Source organism: Artibeus jamaicensis, unplaced genomic scaffold (assembly GCF_021234435.1).
Source record: "Artibeus jamaicensis isolate MK-2021 breed Jamaican fruit bat unplaced genomic scaffold, CSHL_Jam_final scaffold_833, whole genome shotgun sequence".
Classification (NCBI taxonomy): domain Eukaryota; kingdom Metazoa; phylum Chordata; class Mammalia; order Chiroptera; family Phyllostomidae; genus Artibeus; species Artibeus jamaicensis.
Window position 1 is genome coordinate 1,121,628 of NW_026522056.1, and position 20,031 is coordinate 1,141,658.

Sequence of the window (20,031 nt, forward strand, 5' to 3'; positions counted from 1 at the left end):
TAGCGTGGTCCTTTCCCGACACTCTCTGCAGGCAGGGCCTCCCGTCCAGGGAAGTGGCTGGAGAACAGTGGTCAGGGAAGAAAACGAGCCACGAGTTAACCTGCCAGACTGGGGGTGTGCAGAACGTTCTTCCCTCGGGAGCTCTGCCCTGGAACCTGTGGAATGGAGCTGACAGCACACTCCTCTGGGTCACTGTGGTTTTCTGTTTGGTAACTTCGTAACTACTGTTTTGTCGTCTTTCTACCAGATTTTTGGGAGACGAACAATGGGATGGGTATCTTGCAGAAAAGTCATTCTGTCTTCCCGCTGCTGTAACTAGCATCTGTGTGGTAACTAGGTCTGTGTGGCATTTTTCACAGTCCTCTTAACACTCCAACTCTCCAGGAGGCAGGCTACCAAGGTAGTGAGGACAGGTATCCAGGCCACCCCTGCAGCTGTAAGTGATGGTGCGTCCCAGTCCAGAGCTCCGAATGGAACAAGGGAGCCTGAAGCTGGAAGCCCAGCGTCCCTGCTGGACATGGGGTAATGGGTGTCTCTGGAAGGGCGTTTCTGAGAACAACATGAAGTGGCCTCTGCCCAGGACGTCCATGTGCTTGGCTCAGCCCACAGCCGCTGGGGTGCAGTGACTAGGCTGGGGCAGTAGGGGCCAAGAACCCCAATGCAGCCGGTACCCAAAGTTTAGAGGATAAAGTTTTCCATTTCCGACTAAAACGAGAAGGCATTCACAAATCACTGTTGAGCTGCATTGTGAATAGAATGCCTGGCATCTTGGACTCCTCTGATTCGGATTGTTCATCTTTCGGGGGCAGTTTAGGCATTTATTTTTTTTTAGCTAGTCTTTAATTATGAAATACCTGCTCATCGGGAAGACGCAAACGACCCAAGGATGTAAAGAGAGTATTTCCCTCCCAATACCTTCTTCCACGAAAGTAACCAATGTGACGTGTCTCATGTATTCTTTTGTTTGTCCGTTTAGGCAGATGCAAATGTATGCAGTTGCGTGTATACATACAGTTTTGTTCCCCACAAACGAGGTCACACTTTAACTTACCTTTGTAAAAAAATCCGTGTGGGAAAAATAATAGCTACATCCAAAAAATTAGTTCCAGGGATATTAAAGACCTACATATGAAAAACAGAGCTTGAACATTTTAGAAAGAAGTACAGAATGTTTATGACCTTTGGGCTACAGAAGTGGTCGGATGGACCGCGTTCACCTTCCTCGCCTGTGCCCTGCAGGGGCTGCTCCCACTGCTAATGCGCTCGCTGCGTGTGCCGCTGTGCACGGCCGCGCAGCCATGTGGGTGCAGCTGTGTGATTAGCTCCCGGAAGCGGTTTGTGCATTTTTTAGAGTTCGATAGGATTTGCCACATTCCTAGAAGATGTTTTAGAAGTGACATTGACAGTTTTACACTTAGAACTTGGGCTTCGTGCCCCACTCTTCAGTGAACGTGCTCCTGGGAGGGAGGGAAGGGGTGGTCTCTGCAGATGGGTATGTTTTTGTCCGTGGTCTCATCAGAGTTCATGCAACAGTAATTCTCTTCATAAAGCAAATAAAACGAGCCCTCAGTCTACCATTGTGAACTCATGTCTAGCTTTGCCCCTCTCCTTTCTAAATTCCTCTAAAACAGGTTTTCAGCAAGTGGGGGGCGGCGGGTAGGCTGCTTTCCTGCCCAGCTCCTGGGTGCTGATGGAACAAGTCAGTGTGGGCCCCAGGCAGGGGGGAGGTTGCTGAGGGTGTGGGCTGAGAGCCACCCAGCACTCTGAGCAGTGACCAGGAAGCAGGAGGAAAGGCAGGGTCCGCAGACTAGCGGCTGATCTGTTCGGGTCTTCCAGGTGTCTGCATGCAGTCGGGGTGTGTGTGCTATTCTGATAGGCCGGTGGAAGAGGACCTGACAGCTGGCCTGTGTGTCTCAGGCTCAGAGACTGTGCCCCTAAGAACAGTTGTGCCCATTGCAGCTGCAGAGGGTGCTCAGTTCTCAGGTGTGTCCAAGTTCTAAAGGTGTCAGAATTGTTCAAGCAGTAGGGGGAAGATGGGATGAACTACAGCTTTTTATTTTTACTTTTTGGGTTGTTATGTCTCCAGCTCTCAGTGGCTACTTAAAAACTTTATTCTTAAATGTGACAGCTCTCACCAGATTTTGTTTTTAAAAAAAAAAGGCACTGGCGTGGCACCGCCTGCCTGCACTATTCTTGTTTCAGCAGAGGGGCGAGCCCTTGGCCTAGCCGGCACCCCTGGCAACACCTCCCCCGAAACCCCATTAACCTCAGTGCCCTTTTATTCCTCTTTCCTGGGCACAACCACGGAGCCAAGGTCCTTCTCGTGGTGATGGTGTGTTTTTTTCATTGTGGAAAATACCAAACATCTGTGATACTGTAGTGATGGCAACCACTCCAAAAGTCAGCATTCAGGCCACGTACCTCTGGTTTGGTCAGGAAGAACTGATTAATGTTACAGTGCTGTCCTTGCTCTGGTCCCCTCGGTGCCGGGGAAGCCTTGGTCTCCTTACTATAAACATGGCAAGTTTCATCCTTTGGCTTTTAAGCATGCTTTCACAAAGCTGCTTTAATTTCATGGTTCCTACTTGGCCACCAAATGATTCCTCTCAGTAGACCTGGAAGGACATGTACAGGTTGCAGCTTCTGCCCCCATCACCTGCCCAAGAAGACACGCTGCTGTTCTGGTGCTCATCAGGTGACCTTGTATGAACCTACTAATGGCGCAGATTTGTACACGTGGTCATTCCTGCAACCTTGGGCTGCCGCAACCCAGCTGTGCTCACCGGTGTGTTCTCTGGGCCGGCCTTGCTCCTCCCTGCCCTTGGGGACAGTCTGGAAGTCCTGTGCCTGGTGGACCTGGGTTCCTTGATATCCCAGTTCAGTCCTCACATCCCTCCTTCCAGTGGTGTTTACATACACGTGGCCTGTGATGATTTTATGGATTCCCTCTTCCCCTTTGAAGTCCGGGTGGCATCTGTTTTTCTCCTCGTCGTATTCCCATCCCCTGCTTGTCATGCCTCAGTGCTTGCTCGTGGCTGCTTGGGGAAGGGCTGAGTGAGCTTAAGGCCAGGGGAACCTGTACATGCCTGCAAATGGCTTCTCTGTGGCTCTCAGGTTCAGTCCTCTTTTGAGCTTTTAAAAAAACCTTTACAATTGTCATCTCTGATGCTGGAATGTGCTCACCTACAGTGCGCACTGTTGCCCTTCCCACGAGGGCAGGGTAGGGGGCTCCGACTGGCAGCGGCAGGCTCCCCAGGAAGCCCACTTGACTGCATCCCCACCAAGATGGCTGTCAGCAAAGCCTGTGGGACTTGGGCTCTGGAGCCAGGTGCTGCCCTGTCCCTGAAAACTGCACCAGCAGCAGCAGAGGACAAAGTGCAGCCTGCCCTTCTAAAAAGTTACCCTCATAATCAATAAAAAAATTTTTAAAAAATAAATAAAATTAAATAAATAAATAAAAAGTTACCCTCTGCAGGACGCCTTTCCCCTAACACAGGCTGGATGCTGATCGTCTGCGCTCTGCCTGGGCTGAGGTGGGTGCTGATTTAATTTCTTTCTTGGATGCAGTATGTAATTAACTTGATTTTATTCATAAAACAGGTTGGCATTTAATAACTGAAAGGAGGTCGTGGCAACACAGCAAAATTAAAAGCTGGCGGCTGCATAATAGGAGGGAATTGTTCAGGGAAGCCCCAGTCTGACGGTGGTGTGTGAGGGCTGTCGACAGCTGGCGGTCAGCGTCGCTGTGCAGCTGATGGGTTGGCTGGGCCATCTCGTGTAGTTGACAGAGGCTCCGAGACAGGAAGGTGGGGCTGTTTGGGCCTCAGACCACACTGGCCTGTGGGCCCGGGCCCGAGGTGGCCCACAGTGCCCGAGGGGGCCCAGGAGTCAGAGACCCTGGTCTGACCACGGGCCCCCTGTAATCAACACGCTATGGGCTTACTGTCTTCTAGCAGCCGTGGTACGCAGGGAGGGGTTCCTTCTCTGGTTATTGTCGCAGCAAAACGGCTAACGGTGTGATGTGCTAGTTTCCTGGTGCCGCTGTAAGTAACCCACTAGGGTGGACCCTGACAGAACTTGGTTCTCTCTCAGTTCTGAGGCCAGAATTCTGAAGCTGCAGCGTTGGCGGGGCTGCGTTCCCCCGAAGGGAGAGGGGAGGACCCTCCCTGCCCTTGCCAGCTTCCGGTGGTTACGGCAGTCTGGTGGTCCTCGTCTGGTGGTCCTGTGGCTCTGATTTCTGCTTCCGTTGGCAAATGGCCACCTTCCCTCCATGCGTGTCTTCACAAGGCCACTACCTTAGTGTGTCTACTTATCTCTTCTTAGTAGGACACCAGTTGTATTGGATTAGGGCCCATCCTGAGTGTGACCTCATCATGACCCGATTGTATGTGCAAAGACCCTATTTCCAAATAAGGTCATGTGCACAGGTACATGCCTACATCAGGACTTCAACACGTCTCTTTTTTTGGTGGGGGTTGGGGCGCAATTCAACTCATAACAGTAGGGAAAGCGGACTGTCACCTCTGGGCATTGGCCCAGTCCCGTCTCTAACCTGAGTACCTGCCCTTCCGGAAGTGAGGCCCCAGTGTTGTAGGTTGTTATTTAAATCCCATCAAGGTGTGGACTAATGAAGGGTTAGCAGTTGCAGGCCTCAAGGTTGTAATGGATCCCAAGGCACTTTTCCAGAAGACTCACCACACCACCTACGTTTTCGCGTGGGAAGATGACACAGCCCACAACAGCAAATGTCTTGCTCTTCACCAAAATGAAGTCAGTAAATGCAGTCGCTGGTTATCACGTGGGAACAGGACTCAGGGCTAATATAGGGAGAGACGAGCCCCGGCCACTCTGGCCCCCCCTCCCATGGACTGGTAAGCCTCCATCCTCCACAGTCCTGGCTTGGCTGGTCACCAAAGTGGACAGAGGCTTCAGGCACTGACATGCCTGGGACTGTGGAGGGGGGACCCCCCTAAACAGCAGCACTCTGGGGGTTCTGGCCACTGGGTCGGGGTAAAGTGGCGTCTCCCTTGTCCTGTGGCCCCAGGTGGGGGTTCCGATGGTGGAGGGGGAGTCGCCCTTCTCTTTTCCCCTCCTGGTCCTACCAGCCCCACAAAGGCTGCCTGCCCCCTGTTCCCACCCCAAAGCAGTTGCCCACACGGCCCCCTCGCTGCCCCGTCTTGACTCTGTCTTCACTGGAGTAAATCCCTGGGAGTCTCCAGGCCTCCTCGGCCTCTTCCTGGAGCCTGTTGTGAGCATCTGTCCTCCTCCCGGTGCGAACCCCAGCCGCAAAGGGCCACACTCGACTCCCTGTCTGGAAGTTTGTCAAGAACGGACCCGAGCTGATGTCTGGCAGGGTTTCTGCTGCTGCAGGTTAAGATTTCAGGAGACAACCCGACTGCCTCAGTTTGGAAATGTCAGAAGGTGCAGCCTCTCGGAGGGCTGGATAATAGGAGAGGCTGGGTAGGTTCTCTCTCTGCAACCCCTCCCACAGGTTCTGTCCTCCCATCTCTTCCCTGCTTAAATCCTGCCAGAACCACCACCCGGGTCCTGCAGAAACTTTGACCCTGGTTAAGTCCTGTGTCCCTGCTCCTCCCCAGTGGTCTGGTGAGTGTGACACATCAACCGAAGCCGTGCCTGCTCCCCCGGGTGGTGGTCCCTCCACTTACCCCTCCTGGTCACACTCCCCTGCCTCACCGCCTGGTCAGTAACTCCTCGCTGCCCCACCCTCACCTGGCCCAGGCACCTGTATTCTCTCCTCACAGATTAGCTTTCCTTCCCTGTCTCTGGGACACCATGCCGCACTGTGCCTCCCACTTCCTGGGCTTCCAGCTGCCTCTTCCAGTTTGCGGGCTTTCTGTCCCTGGCCACCCAGGCACGCCCCCCCCCCCCCAGGCTTCCCCAGGGGCTTTCCCAAATGCTGATGGCTCTCTGTCCAGCTGCCCACCGTGCACACTCTGCCGGGACCTCAGCCTCAGCCTCAGCCACAGCCACAGACGCAGTGTCTGTCTGCCTGGCAGTTCCATCTTCCAGCCTCTTAGGCAAAAATCCTTGGGTTCTTCACTGATTTGTTTCCTCTCACAAATCTGTCTGCCGATCTTACTGACTCTAAATCTACACACAAAAAGCATTCAAACTGTGACTACTTCGGTCCTACTCTTACTTTCTCCTGGCTTGTTACATGAGTCCCCCAGTTTACTCTTGGCTCCTTACTGTGTACTTTCAGCACAGCCAGAGCGCTGCTGTTAAAATGTAATCCAGTCTTATACACAAAATCCTGTCCTAGTGCCCTGTTTCACTCTGCCTGCAGGCCGAAGTGGAAAGAGTAGCCTACTCCCTTGCTCATGATTGAGTCTCTATGACATCTCTGTCACTTTGCTCCTGCCAAGAGGGAGAATTATGCCGTGAAGATGGGAGTGGTGGGGCTCAAACACCTGGCTGCAAAGCCAGGCCTGGTTGGGCAGTGAGGGTGGGCTGAGTGCAGGGTTCGGAGCAGGTGGGGCTTCTGACGCCATCCATGCCCGCCGTGAGGCTCTGCCGCCTTCCTCAGCCCCGTAAGTGTCCTGTCTACCCTACAGGGCCAGCCTCACAGTCCTGCCCTCTGTGTGATGTCATGGGGCTGTGTGACATCACAGAAGGTGGGGTGTGCCAGCCGCTGGCTCCACACTACTGGCCAGGAGCAGCAGGAGGGAGGAGGTGGCCAGCATTCTGTTAGACTCAAAAGTTGTCCTCTTGGAGTGTCACTGAGAGGTGTACGGTTGGCGGGCTCAGCTGGGGGACAAAATCGACAGGTGAGACTCGGACCCACGTCAGCCTGGGTCCTCAGGTCCAGCCTGTGCTAACTTCTCTCTCTCCCAGGTATCCTTGAACCCTCGCCCATCCTCCAACTGCTACAATGAGATATGCACCAGAGTTCAGACAGTCCCCCTCACATCCCCTGAAGAAATTTGCAGGTAATGAGAAAAGACCACAATAGGAGCCTATTTCTACCCAAGGTGTTGACGATTAGCCACCAGGCTGAGAAGGAAAGGCAAAGAAACTTCTTTTTCAAAAGTATGTAGGAAAATACTAGGGAAAATTTTTAAATTTTAAAATTTCATTACAACTCCCCCCAACCAAATCTAAGATTTTCAGCATAAGAAATCTATTTCCCAGGGCACTTAAGGGTTAAAGATATTTTCATATGATGTGTGAACCATATACTTCAGCTACTTCATAATTTTTATGGCAAGAATGATTTTTTAAATCTCTACCCAAGGACATGCTTATTGATTTTAGAGGGGAAGGGAAGCAGGGAGAGAAACATCGATGTGAGAGAGAAACGTGAATTGGTGTCTCTCGCATGTGCCCTGACCAGGCACTAATCCCGCAACCCAGGCACACGCCTGCTGTGGAATTGAACCTGTGACCTTTGGGTTTATAGGACGACTCTCTAACTAACTGAGCCACACTGGCCAGGGTGAGAGGTTTTTTTTTTTTTTTTAAAGAAAAAATGTTTCTTTTTTTAACATTTATTTATCTTTAAGGGGAAGGGAAGGAGGGAGGGAGAGAAATATCAATGTGTGGTTGCCTCTCGTGCGTTCCCTGCTGGGAACTGGCCTGCAACCCAGGCATGTGCCCTGATGGGAATCAAACCTCGATCCTCTGGTTCGCAGGCCCGCGCTCAATCCACTGAGCTACACCAGCCAGGGTAGAAAAAATGTTTAACGGTGAAGTTCACCTTTCCCCAGTCCTGCCCAGGATGTGAAGTTGGACACCTGTATCTGTTGAAGGAAATTTTATGTAAACATGATCTCTTTTAAGGCACATGGTGTGTATATGACCCTCCTGGGACCAGCTCTGAGCTGCTCCAGTCCAGCTGTGCCAAGGACAGGCTCCTCTGCCTGCCCTGGCTCTCCTGCCCCTCCCAGTTAGCAAGCTGGCTCTGGCTACAGGGATCCAGCTTTAGGAGAGGGCGGTGGTGCAGAAGGTTAACAGCGGGACCTCTCACCCTCTGACTCTGCTGACCTGTCCAGTTGTGTGCTCCGGGGCTGCAGGGGCATTCAGAGGGCCACCACAGTTCCATCACATTTCTGACAGGTGTGGGAGGTCATGGCATCAGTCTCTGTCAAATCTGGAGTGGGGGTCTTGGGAAGGGAAGGGGAGGGGAGGGGCATGAGGGATAGCGGTTTCTCTGGAAACCCTGAGTCTGAAAGTCTAAGTCTAGGAAAATGACTGCAGTTCCCTGGGAAGTGAGAGAAGTGGGCAGGCGCCCCTCCTTCCCCACCCCTGTGACAGAGACCCAGCAGGGTTGGGCGGACGTCGCTGGCTGCCAGCCAGGGGAATCACATGTTCCCAAAGCTGACAGTGTTATTAGGTGTTAGGTAGCTGGGCTTTGCTGAAAACAGTCCCTTGTCTCCTATATAGTGTATTGCACATTCATTATCTTTTTCTTTTTTGTCAAAATTGGCATTAAACTTTCTTTTTGATTCAACTTTTAAGTTCCGAGATAATCCTCAGCCCATACTGATAATTTTAATTCACTGTCTACTTACAAATGAATTAATTACACATTATAACCCGAACTCCAGAGTATCCATTGTACTAGATCTTTGTCTCCCGTTTTCTTTGTGGAGCACAGAGCCTTGTGAGCGCCCCACTGAGATGTATTATCTCCTTCATCGGTAGCAGAGGACCCTGCATTATTCTGTGTAATTAACTTGGCAGTATTTGGTTCAGCAATCCAATGTATTCCAGATCTTAGTCTCAAAGCGAGGTCCTGTCCAACGCAAAACTAAAAATACACCAAAACCCACAACAGAAACCCCGAAGTGTCCTGTCCGAATCCCACGATTTTCAGAATTACAAGTGGTGGCTGTGTTCTTGCTGATAACTGGCCATGTGTGTCTGTGCTCCGCAGTGTGCGACCCTCCTCTGTACACCGTCTGCGACCGAAATATCAGCAGAGATCGGTGTCAGGGACTCGGGTGCTGCTTTCACAGAGGCGTCTGCTATGAAAAAGCAGTTCCCAGTAAGTACTGGGCCAGGCCCACCCCATCGGGATAAAGTCGCAGAGGCCCAGGAACGGCAGTCTTTCCTGTCCTGGGTCTCATTGCTGGACAGGCCCTTCCTGTCGTTCCCTGGTCACATCTCTCTGCAGTAGTGAGAGTGGAGGGCTTTGAGGGTCAGCGACTGGGACTTAGGCCACCAGAAAAAGTCCACTCCCATATGGGTGGGCTTGCTATTGAAGAAGACTAATTGAGGTCCCTCCTCCTTGGAAGACCTGCGGCCTTCTCAGGGGTGTTTTAGGCAGAAGTTGAGGACACCGTCCTGCAAAAGCACCTGGTCCAGGGCAGGGGTTGGCTGCTGGCTGTGCAAAGGGTCAGATGTGACCAGGGCAGGAACCAGTGCACACAGCTCGAACAAGGATGACAAGAGGACCCCTGTGGCTCATCATCTTCAGAACAAAGACACAGACCTGACAGACACTCCAGTCTGGGATACACTTGGGGAGGCAGGGCCAGCAGGGAGTCCTGGATGGGGAGGCTGTGGGACCAGGGTGGGTCTGTCATCCTCCACACAGGGCCTGCTTCCCAGCCCACCACCAGGGGAGGCACATGGTGAGAAGGTCAGAGGGCAGGGGGAGGAAGTGGGTGCAGAGGAGGATATAAGCCAGGATGCCTGGCCCCAAAGGGGTGCTAATATACCTTCTGGATATTTTCTCACGATTCAGACCTTTGGCCTTCTGTGACTGGAATTTTCTAAATATTTCCAAGTGCTCAAAAATTCCACTTGATGGCCAATGCGTTTTCCTGCCCTTTGTGGCCCTTTCAGAAACAAGGGGAGCAGGCTCCAGGGCTGTTTGGGATGGGACTAAACAAGTCCATGGACCAGGGCAGCCCGCACGAGACCTCACCAAAGAGGAGGAAAGTGTTCCCACAGATATGAAAAGCTGGCTGCTGGCTGCAGACACTGAACAGCTCTGATGCTGTGGAAAGTTGTGTCCTGGTCCCTCCCTGTCCCAGGCTACTCTCCTGTCTCATCACCTACAGTGGCTGAAAGTGTGCTTGTGCTCTTGTCCTGGTAGGATTCCTTCTTTCTTTTCTTCTCTAAGTCCCAGTTAGACTGAGCCCCTCAGACACAAGACAGTCTGCCTTCTCATCCCTAGACTCAAAAGCCCCCAGGAAGTGAGAGACATTAGTGACTGATGAGTGTTACCAACTACTGGCCCATGGGACTGCCTGATCCCAAAGACTCAAAACTTGTAGCCAGCTCCTTTAAGAAGTAAGTCATATTCTGGAGGAAATGACTCAAGAAGCTAAATTATTAGCCAGATCTTGGTTCACCCAAAGGGAGAGCATCTGTCTAGTTTCATGGTGAAGATATGGCCCTTGGGCAAAGGGAAAGGAAGTTCGGCTTCTCAAAAAGTGGCAGAGAGGTCACAAGGAATGCCATTTATAGCAGGAAGGATCTTCTGATGGCATTTCTCGTTTAGATCTTGAATTAGAAGACTTGGGAGCACACCTCCTCACTCGACCCACCGTCCACCCTCAGGAGACCCCAGCCTCCCTGGGATCCCACACCCTCCCCTGGACCTGCAGACAGAAACAAGTGGAAGTTACCTCTGTGTTGGTTATTATTTTTATTGAATAATAAAAATGCACCATAAAATACACCTTTAAAAGTGTATAATTCAGTGGTTTTTAGTATATTCACCAAGGTGAGCAACCATCACCACTAAAAATTTTGGAACATTTTTGTTATTCTAAAAAGAAATCCCGTACCCGTTAAGCAGTCATCCTATTACCCTCTCCCTCCAGCCCCTGGCAAGCACGGATTAGCTCTATCTCCGTGGATTTTCCTATTCTTGACATTTCATGTAAGTGGAATTATACAATGCGTGGCCTCTTGTGCCTTACCTCCTTCACTTACAGAAGCTTTTTCAAGGTTCACCCAGGTTGTAGCATGTGTCAATGCTTCATTCATTTAAAAGATGGATAACATCCTGTTGTATGAATATGCCATGTTTTGTTTATCCACTTATCAGTTGGTTAGAAATTGGGATTGTTTCCACTTTTTAGCTATTATGAATAATGCTACTGTGAACACATTGGTACAAACTTTTATGAATATATGTTTTCAGTTCTTCTGGGTATTGACAGAAGTGAAATTACTGGATCATATATTAACTATATTTAAAATTTTTAAGGAACTGCTAAACTATTTTCCAGAGTGGCTGCATCATTTTATAGTCTGACCAGCAGTGTATGAGAGTTTTGATTTCTCCATATCCTCACCAACACATGTTGTCTATCTTTTTTATTATATCCATTATAATGGTTATGAAGTTGTATTTCATGATTTTGATTTGTGTTTCCCTAATGGGTAATGATATCAAGCAGCTTTGCATGTGCTTATTGGCTATTTGTATATCTTCTCTGGAGAAAATTCTTTAGAAATCCCTAGCCCAGTTTTTAATTGGGTCTTTATTACAGAGTTGTAAGAACACTCTATATATTCTGGATAGCAGACCCTTACCATATATATAATTTGCAACTACTTTCTCCCAATCTGTTGGTTGTCTTTTTATTTTCTTGATAGTGTCCTTGAAGCACAAACATTTTCTGTTTTGATGATATTTAGTTTATCTGTTTGTTGATTGCTTGTGCTTTTGGTGTTATATCTAAGAAACCACTGCCTAGTCCAAGGGCAAAGGTTTATATCTATGATATCTTCTAAGAGTTTTATACTTTAGGATTTTAGTTCATACATTTAGGTCTTTCATTCATTTTAAGTTGATTTTTGTATATGGTGTGAGGCAGGGATCCAATTTCATTCTTTTGTATGCAGCTAACCTACATCATCTGTTGAAAGGACAATTCTTTTTTTAAAATTATCTTGGCATTCTCACTGAAAATCAATTGCTCATAACTGGGAGAATTTACTTTTGGACTTTCAATTCTATTCTAGATATCTACCTATTTTTAAACAGTACCATACTGCTTTGATTACTGTAGGTTTGTAATGTGTTGAAATTGAGACGTGTAAGCTCTTCAATTGTTCTTTTTCAAAATTGTTTTAGTTATTAGGGATCCTTTGCATCTCTGTATGAATTTAGCATCAGTTTGTCAATTTCTGCAAAAAAAAATCCATCTTATATTTTTGACAGGGATTGTGTTGAATCTGTATAATTTGGAGGTTATTGCCATCTAAATAATATTAAATATTCTGATCTATGAGCAGAGGATGTATTTCCATTTATTTAGGTCTTCTTTAATTTCTTCTCATCAGAATTTTTCATGGGAGTTGGCCATTTTGTAGATGTTAGTATGTATAACATTGTTTAAATTAGTAAAATCATCTTATGCTTGTCATTCATTTGAAAAATGAGACTTGTTCCTTACAGCACCTTAATAATTAATGTCTTTAAGGACCACTTTCCCTCTATCAGAACCCCCGCAAACTCAAGAATTCTTTTCTACTTGAAGAGAGCCCACATTTTTGCAAGTGGGTATGGCATTTTTGCATGGAGGCAAGTATTAATCCTCTCCACCCATTCAATTTTAATAGATGAGTTGTGTGGGCTAGGCTTTCTCTTATCTCCTGACTTCTCTCACTTTGAGGGGTTGGGCTCTCTGTGAGAGGAGTCTGGGCAGTGAGCCCTGCATTTGAGTTCTCACTGTGCCCTCAAATAATTTTTCATTTCTTTGACATCGTATGCATTCAAGACGGTGAATGAACCTTTGTGCTGTGTAAGTTGTAGTATAAAGTGACAGGGTATTATGAGTTCTTTGTGCACATAATTCCATGTTATGAAAACCTTTCACCAACTTCTTAAATTGGCTTGTTTGAAGTTCACATTGTGTTACGGCATAATCTGTATTATTAAGAATGTGAACTTGGGGAATTAGCATTAGATCTTTGAGAAAGAATCAAGGAATTCAAAGACAGTGACTTGCCTTCATTCTTCAGTCTTGACTTCAGGTATATTATGTAACATGTCATTTCTTCTGAGTGTTTGATTTCAGTTTCTTCACGAGACTTGCTGAGGTGTTTCAAAACTTTTGTTTAACTATATTTGGGGGAGAATTTCCCAAGATATTCCTTGAAGAAAATAATGCTTTCCTCAATTGCTGCTATTTCTGAATGAGCAATTATCATATATGGTTTATTAAAAACCATACGTATTGTTTATATCTAGCCAGGTACTATACAGATAAAACCAAAGAGCTTCAGTCTCTGCCTCCAGGGGCTTGACATCAAGTACCAAAAGTGCTTGTACATATAAGGATATAGAAGATGTGCTTATAATTGAATTCTAAAACAGTGTTTAAACATGTGTCTCTAACAGTTCTTCACTCATATTAATTCTGAGTTTATTTCATGAGCAAAGACACAAGATTATACTACAGAACACATACTCCCTGGAATTCAAGAATTTATGGTTTACCTTTTTGTGTCTTTAATTTCACACTTTTAGGTAAAATGAACTTTATTTTTTCACTTCAATTCATTTCATTCAACATCATTTAAAGAGCATTTTCCCTGTGCCTTAGGCTGTATCTCTAGGAGGAAGCTCAGGGGGGTGGGTGGTGCTCAATTCTCCCTCCCACTCCTTTCCAGGGAGCGGAGAAGGGCTGAGAATTTATACCAGGTGATGCCCTTAATGGCAGGTGAACGTGGGAATGGAGGCTGCCTCTAAGAGTCATTTCGAAAGCTTTGGTTCTTCTGTTGGGAGTGGGTTTAGAGAAGACATAACAATTGAGCACCGTGGAAGCCCCTTGTTAATACAGAAAAACTCAGTCAATAAAATTTGAAATTAGACCAATGGGATTTATCACCCAAAAAGCATTTATTTTCCCTATATTCAGTTTGGGGGGGTAACTGACCTGCACATTGAAGAACCAGTTTCATGGAGTTGGGGGCAGGGTGAGCTGCCCAGATCACCAGAGGCCGATGTCACCATTTCCTGGGGAACAGACAAGGGTGCCATCTCTACAGTACTCCTCTCAGTGGGCGGTCCTTGGGTGTTAGCTGGGTAGCCACTGGCCACCACCCTGAGTACCTTTCATGTGGAGCCTTCATCTCTGTGGGCAACCTGGATCCCCAGAGAGGTCTCAGGAGGGAAGTGGAAGTGGGGAGAGGCAGCGCTCAGGCCTGAGCTGGTGGAGAAGGGCAGCAGGGTGGGGGGCTGGGCCCAACTTGGGGGGATGGCTGCCTTTCAATTATTAACCCAAATGATGATAAACGGACATTGTTTTCCAGCTTATGTGCATGTGTTTTTTGCCTTGATTATGATCATCACCGGGGCCTTTATTCTCACCATTATTTACAGGTCAGTTGCTTTGTTCTTTCAAACTCCCATGCAGAATTTGGATGGGAGAGGGGTGGGTGTTGGGGGAACTCCCCTCCTCTGTCAGTGCTGTTGGGGCCACGGGACAGCCTGCCAGGAACATGAGCCAGCAGGCCTGAGAATCCAAGTGTTTTTTCCAGAGCTTGATAATAATACCAGCCAGTACATAATGAACACCTAACATTTCACTCTACAGCCCTCCTATAACCAGCAGGGGGGCAGCTCCCACCTGCCTGTGTCTGCAGGGCCCTGGCTGGCGGATGTTCCCAGTCCAGGCTGACCACGTCCCTTCATGCTGTGATGAGATGTGTCGTAGGCATGTTCTCGGACGTGACTCTTCCCTTCTCCTTTCAATGGTGAGGACACGTCTACCCAGTGAGGCTGTGGAAGCTGGTGGCTGCCTACAGGCAGGACTGAAATTCAGCTTTCTCACTCGGGGGGCTTCCACCACTAGTCTATCCCTGTGACATGAATAAAAGCTACAGAGATTAGTTGGGTCACTTTGTCCAGCAACAAGGAAAACTATTTTCCTACTCTAATAAGTGCTAGGTGGCCTCCTTAGTGACTGACCTGGCTGTAACCTGCACACAATGTGCACCTTTCCCACTCCTGTTTTTGTCCTTGTGAGTCTGGGTGCCACATACAGATCATATTTAGCAATTGTATAATAAACTAAAATGGGAACTAGTAAGGCAAAGCATTTATCTTGACAAATTTTCTACATGCGTGATCATGAACCCTGTATTTTTAGGGGGGATGTCCTGTCAGAGGATTGGATGGCCCATAGTTTTTTATCTTCAGTTTCTTTTATTGTGATAAAAACTCTGTTCCCCTCAGAGTTGTTCAAGAGAGGAAAGAAAAGGAAGTCTGTACAAAATTACCTCTGTCATCCAAGCCCAGTGGTAAAATTAAGGCAGCCTGGTTGGGTAAGCAGGCAGCACTGAAGGCTTGGATTGGCAAAGCATGGAAAAGTGATGAATGTGAAGAAAGCATGGTAAGTGGTGAGATGTTGGGATTGTCTCAGCCTCAGGGCACAGGGCACAGATTTATTCCTTCAAGAGCTCTTATCTATGAAAGACACTCAGCAGCTACAGTAGCGTTTCAACACGAGTTGCACTTATTTTTTAGTTTGGACTAATTCTAATCTACCTTTTCCAACTAGGAGGGTCTAGTTTGTAAGGTGGATCCTGCCCTCAGCGTGGGTTTCCTGCTCTAAAGGCACATTTTGTCCTGGCCGGGTTGCTCAGTCAGTTGGAGCATCATCCCAAGCAACTGGCTGTGGGTTCCAGCCCCTGTCAAGGCCTGCATGGGAGGGAACTGATTGATGTTGCTCTCTCACATTGATGTTTCTCTCTCTCCCTCCCTCATCAATAAACATATTCTCTGGTGAGGATTAAAAACCTAAAAAATCAGAAAGGCACATTTCCTTTCATAAATACTGTTTTCTACCTTTTCTTCCCCCTTATTGCCTCTCTGGCATCCCACCCTCTTTATCTGGGCCAGCTGTGTGGGTGGGAAGTGGGTCTGGGGGTGTATCTGTGACCCCGGCAGATTTAAGGAAGGTGCTTCCTGGCAGTGCTGCCTTGACAACACCACTTCCTGTTGTGGCTCCCCAACAGCTCCATGGTAGTGGTTGAAGAGACATAAATAATAGCTAGGTCTTCCTAAGTTTCTTGCATGTTATTAACTCGTAGGAGGCCTTGGCAGTTCCTTGATGCTTTTCACAGGTCAGCAACTTGTCAGGTAGAGAAGGAAACATCGCAAATGATCAGCTCAGTCTTAAGTGATGTTTGTATGGGAACTCTATCTAGGTCTCTTGGTATCCATTTGTCACAATGACTTGGTTTTATTGGAACAAATGGGAAAAAGAAGAGGCAGGGAGGAACAGCCTGCCCAAACATCACTTGGATGGGTCTGGATGCTCACCCCTAACTGAGGCTGTGTCTGTGCAATGATGCTTTCCCACAGGGTGAGGTGCTGCCTTCTCAGGGTGCTTTCTGCAGAGTGGGGCCTCAAGAGGGGAGCCTGTTCTCCCCTCAATAAGCTTGTTCTCTCCCAGGAATGTGTGGAGAGACAGGGCAGGACAAACCCACCTACCAAACATAATTGAGTAAATCATGACCAATTGTAGGCCATATAGATGTGTTCACAGAACTTGATAAAATTTTCTTGGCATTGCTAAATGTTCCATTTTTCAAAAACCACCTATTTTTGTCTTAAATTCAGCAGCAGTGTTACTAGCGAATGATGAAGAAACTGAGGATTGAAATGCATGATGAGGAAAATGTGGAGCATGGCAGAAATATCCAAATGAAATGGTATAGCTGGCAGACCACTGTTAAAATGTGTGATGGAATGACAAACCAATTAGGAACAAAATAAAAGCATTTTAAAACAAAAGTGCTTTTGTTTCATGTTGCCTTAGTCAATGCTTTATTTATATTTCAGGAGAGAGAAAGACTTTGGAGTGTGAGAAACCAGAAGCTCTGAGTTTTTTCAATGGTGCTGTTTGTTACTGATACCAAAATCAAGGCAGCTTATAGCATTGACACAAGGTGATGTCCCCGAGGCCCCCTTTATAAATAAGTTTATTTATTTATATAATTGATTTATAGATTATAAATAAATTTATTGATATAATTTATTGATAAATTATATAAATAAATATATTTTTATATAATTTATTTATAAAATAAATATATTTTATAAATATAAAATGTAATTTATATATATCCTTAGCTGGTAAATTCTATGCATATGACCAATGGAAATTTGGTCAAGGCCTTACTGCCTTAGTCGCTGGCCCTAATATTTGTCTATGTCAGGAGTCAGCACACTTTTTCTAGAGGACTAGGCAACAACTATTTTAAGCTTTGTGGGCCATAACTTCTGATAACTCTGCTGATAGCCAGAGACAATGGAAATGCACAGATGCGGCCAGGTTCCAGTGAAGCTATATGAAATTAGGGAATGGGCTGGATTTGGTCTGCAAGCCGTGGTTTAACAACCCTATTATTTTGCCCATCTTTTTATAGGGATTCCATAATTAGACATTTCTGTGATCCCTGTAGTTCAACACGTCTAATGGTCAATTTACTCCTATAGCTTATCGTGATTGCCCAACCTGATTCTTCTAACATCACCTGGCTTTCCCATGCTGAGATCCCATTATTCTAATAAGATCAGAAATTAACATTATTAATTCACTTACATTCTGCACAGGGTGACCCTCAAAGAGCTTTTCAAGCATGCGTTTTCTATGCCAATGTGAATGGAATGTGTCCTTGGTTCTCTTCCAGAGGTTTGATTGAGCAAGTGGCTTTTAGAAGACCTATCAGCATCCCTATTCTTGTGCATCTTCCTCTATACCAGTGGTGCTCAACCCTGAGCAGTTTTACCCCCTGATGGACATTTGGCAATGTCTGGAGACATTTTTGGTTGTTGAAACTGGGGGAAGGTACTGTTGGCATCTAGTAGGTGCGAAATATCCTCTAGTGCACAGGACAGCCCCGCAACAGAGAAGTATGCGGCCGTTTTAGCATTGCAGTAGAAGTCTGACAGGTGCTCTGTTAACAAAAGCAGCACTTTTATAATGAGTAGTAACACTTTTAGAAAGCCAAAATATGTAAACACATGTTTTAAATATTTGAATCAGTTACAGTTTCTAGCCAGGCACAGAGAAGGAGGGAAAAAAGAAGAAATTCTGGACTGCCCATAATTGAGAAAGGGATAGGAGTGGGATTTAGGGTTGCATGTCCACCAGGTGGCTGGAATCCCCAGGCATCATTTTCACCACCCTTCCTGGTCAGACCTGTGTTTTCAGCTCTCCTCTTCCATGGAGGAACTGTAAACAGGCCTTGCGTGAGCTCAGTTTTCACTGGAGAGGAGCTGAGGTGATTCCTGGGAGGGCACTTGTCTGGGAGGATGGTGGGTCTGGTGTTGTTCGGGATTATCCAGGAAAAAGAGAATGATGTCCTCTTCTAGTTCTTGGGCACACAACCCTGTGGCTTGGCTCAGCCCAACCCACGGCTGTGTCATCTGAGCCTTTTACTTTCTTCACTTACGTTTTCTGTTTGCAACCAAATATTTGATCCTTACATTGTGTTTCATGTTATCATGAGCTGAGTAGTGATAATGCTTAGAGAATGGTTTAAGATTCTAGAGGAGGAAACTATCATAATCCAGATGTAGCACTTCAAACACTACTTATTACTTTTACTATACAGGTCCAAAAATTCTCTGAAGTACCAAAAGCTAACTAATACTACATATTATTTTGCCATAGTAATGTAGGCTGAATATAGCTTCTGCCTGTATTTCTACAATAGTTGGGAAATATACTGAATCGCCCACTAGGTATATACCAAATCACTCCCCAACTCTCACTCCTTCTGAAATACATTAGTATATATAACCAATACTCTCGGAGATTTCCCTGAAGCATTTTAGCTGTTTATTTCAACTACTTCTCTCCTACCCAGTATTTCACCATGATCAATAATGATGACAAAATTGACATCCACCCCACCAGGCTGTAACAAGGTGCACCTGCTGGGTGGGGGCAGTGGTAGAAAAGGCCAATGGGGAATCAGGACTTTCACCCTTTGGGAGGTCATGAGTCTCCTCTTCCCTGCCATAGTGTCAGTGGAAATCACATGAAGAGCCCAATTTCTAGCCCATTTGGTGGGACTTTCACTACCACCCAGTGCTCCCCAACACACGCACACACACACACACGCTGTCAGTGGAGGCCACATGAGGAGCAGGGACAAAGTGCCTCTGTTCCTCCCAGACAGATGTCAACAGAGATTGAGAGGGGAAGCTAGACTTCTACTCCAGGCCAACAGTAACGAGCCTGCAAGATCTCCTATTTCACTGTGTCATGGAGGTTGAGAGGGAAAGCTGGATTTTTAGCCCCATCTGGAAATGACAAGGCGATGCCCCCCAACTCCCACCGGCACAGTGTCAGAGGAAGGTGCTAAAACACATGACAAAATCCAGTGGCCAAGATAGCCAAGATCCAACTGAAAATGACTCATCATACCAAGAAACAGAAAAATCTCTCCTTCAAAGAGGAAAGACAACCAATGGATGTCAACGTATACATGATACAGATGCTGGGACTATCTGTCAAGGATGTTAAGGCAGCCATCATGCAAAATGCTTTAATGAGGAATTATGCACATGCATAAAACACATGAAAAATATAAAATCTCAGCAAAGAAAGAAAAGATATAAAGAAGAACCTAGTGGAGATTTAGAACTCAATAGTATAATAACCAAAATAAAAAGTTCAATGGATGGGCTCAATATCTGAGTGGAAAGGACAGAGAAAAAGAATCTGTGAATTTGAGGATAGAAATGATCCAATATGAATGGGAGTGAGAAAATAGAATAAAAAAATCTCAGCCATCTGTCAGATGTAGCAAAAGATCTAGTATTCATGTCATTGATGTCCCAGAAGAAGGGAAGGAGATTGGGACTGAAGAAGTATTTGAAGAAATATACCTCAAAATTTTTTAAGTTTAGCAGAAGATGAAAACCTATAGATTCAAGGAGCTGAATGAACCCCAAATTTCTGAAAACTAAAGATAAAAAATACCTTGAAAGCAGCCAGAGAGAAATGGCACTGCACCTATGGAGGAAAGGTGTTTCTAATGACAACAGACTGCTCATCAGAAACCATGGAGGTCGTAAGAAAG

The 20,031-nt window shown here is 46.7% G+C and overlaps 1 protein-coding gene across 1 annotated transcript; it reads left to right on the forward strand.

Moving 5' to 3' along the window:
• The first annotated feature begins 6,892 nt into the window (after window positions 1-6,892).
• Window positions 6,893-15,545, forward strand: TEX29 (testis expressed 29). Its single transcript, XM_037137664.2, has 5 exons — window positions 6,893-6,950; window positions 8,897-9,007; window positions 14,242-14,311; window positions 15,167-15,323; window positions 15,492-15,545. The coding sequence occupies exons 1-5, from the start codon at window positions 6,893-6,895 to the stop codon at window positions 15,543-15,545; spliced, it is 450 nt and encodes a 149-aa protein (XP_036993559.2).
• The last annotated feature ends 4,486 nt before the right edge of the window (window positions 15,546-20,031 follow it).

What these genes read in the sequence shown, in the direction of transcription:
- TEX29 (XM_037137664.2), top strand. Translation starts at nt 6,893, where the DNA reads ATGAGATATGCACCAGAGTTCAGACAGTCCCCCTCACATCCCCTGAAG. An exon ending in ATTCTCACCATTATTTACAG is followed by an intron (nt 14,312 to 15,166) that starts GTCAGTTGCTTT and finishes TGTTCCCCTCAG; the next exon opens with AGTTGTTCAAGAGAGGAAAG. An exon ending in ATGAATGTGAAGAAAGCATG is followed by an intron (nt 15,324 to 15,491) that starts GTAAGTGGTGAG and finishes TTTTCCAACTAG; the next exon opens with GAGGGTCTAGTTTGTAAGGT.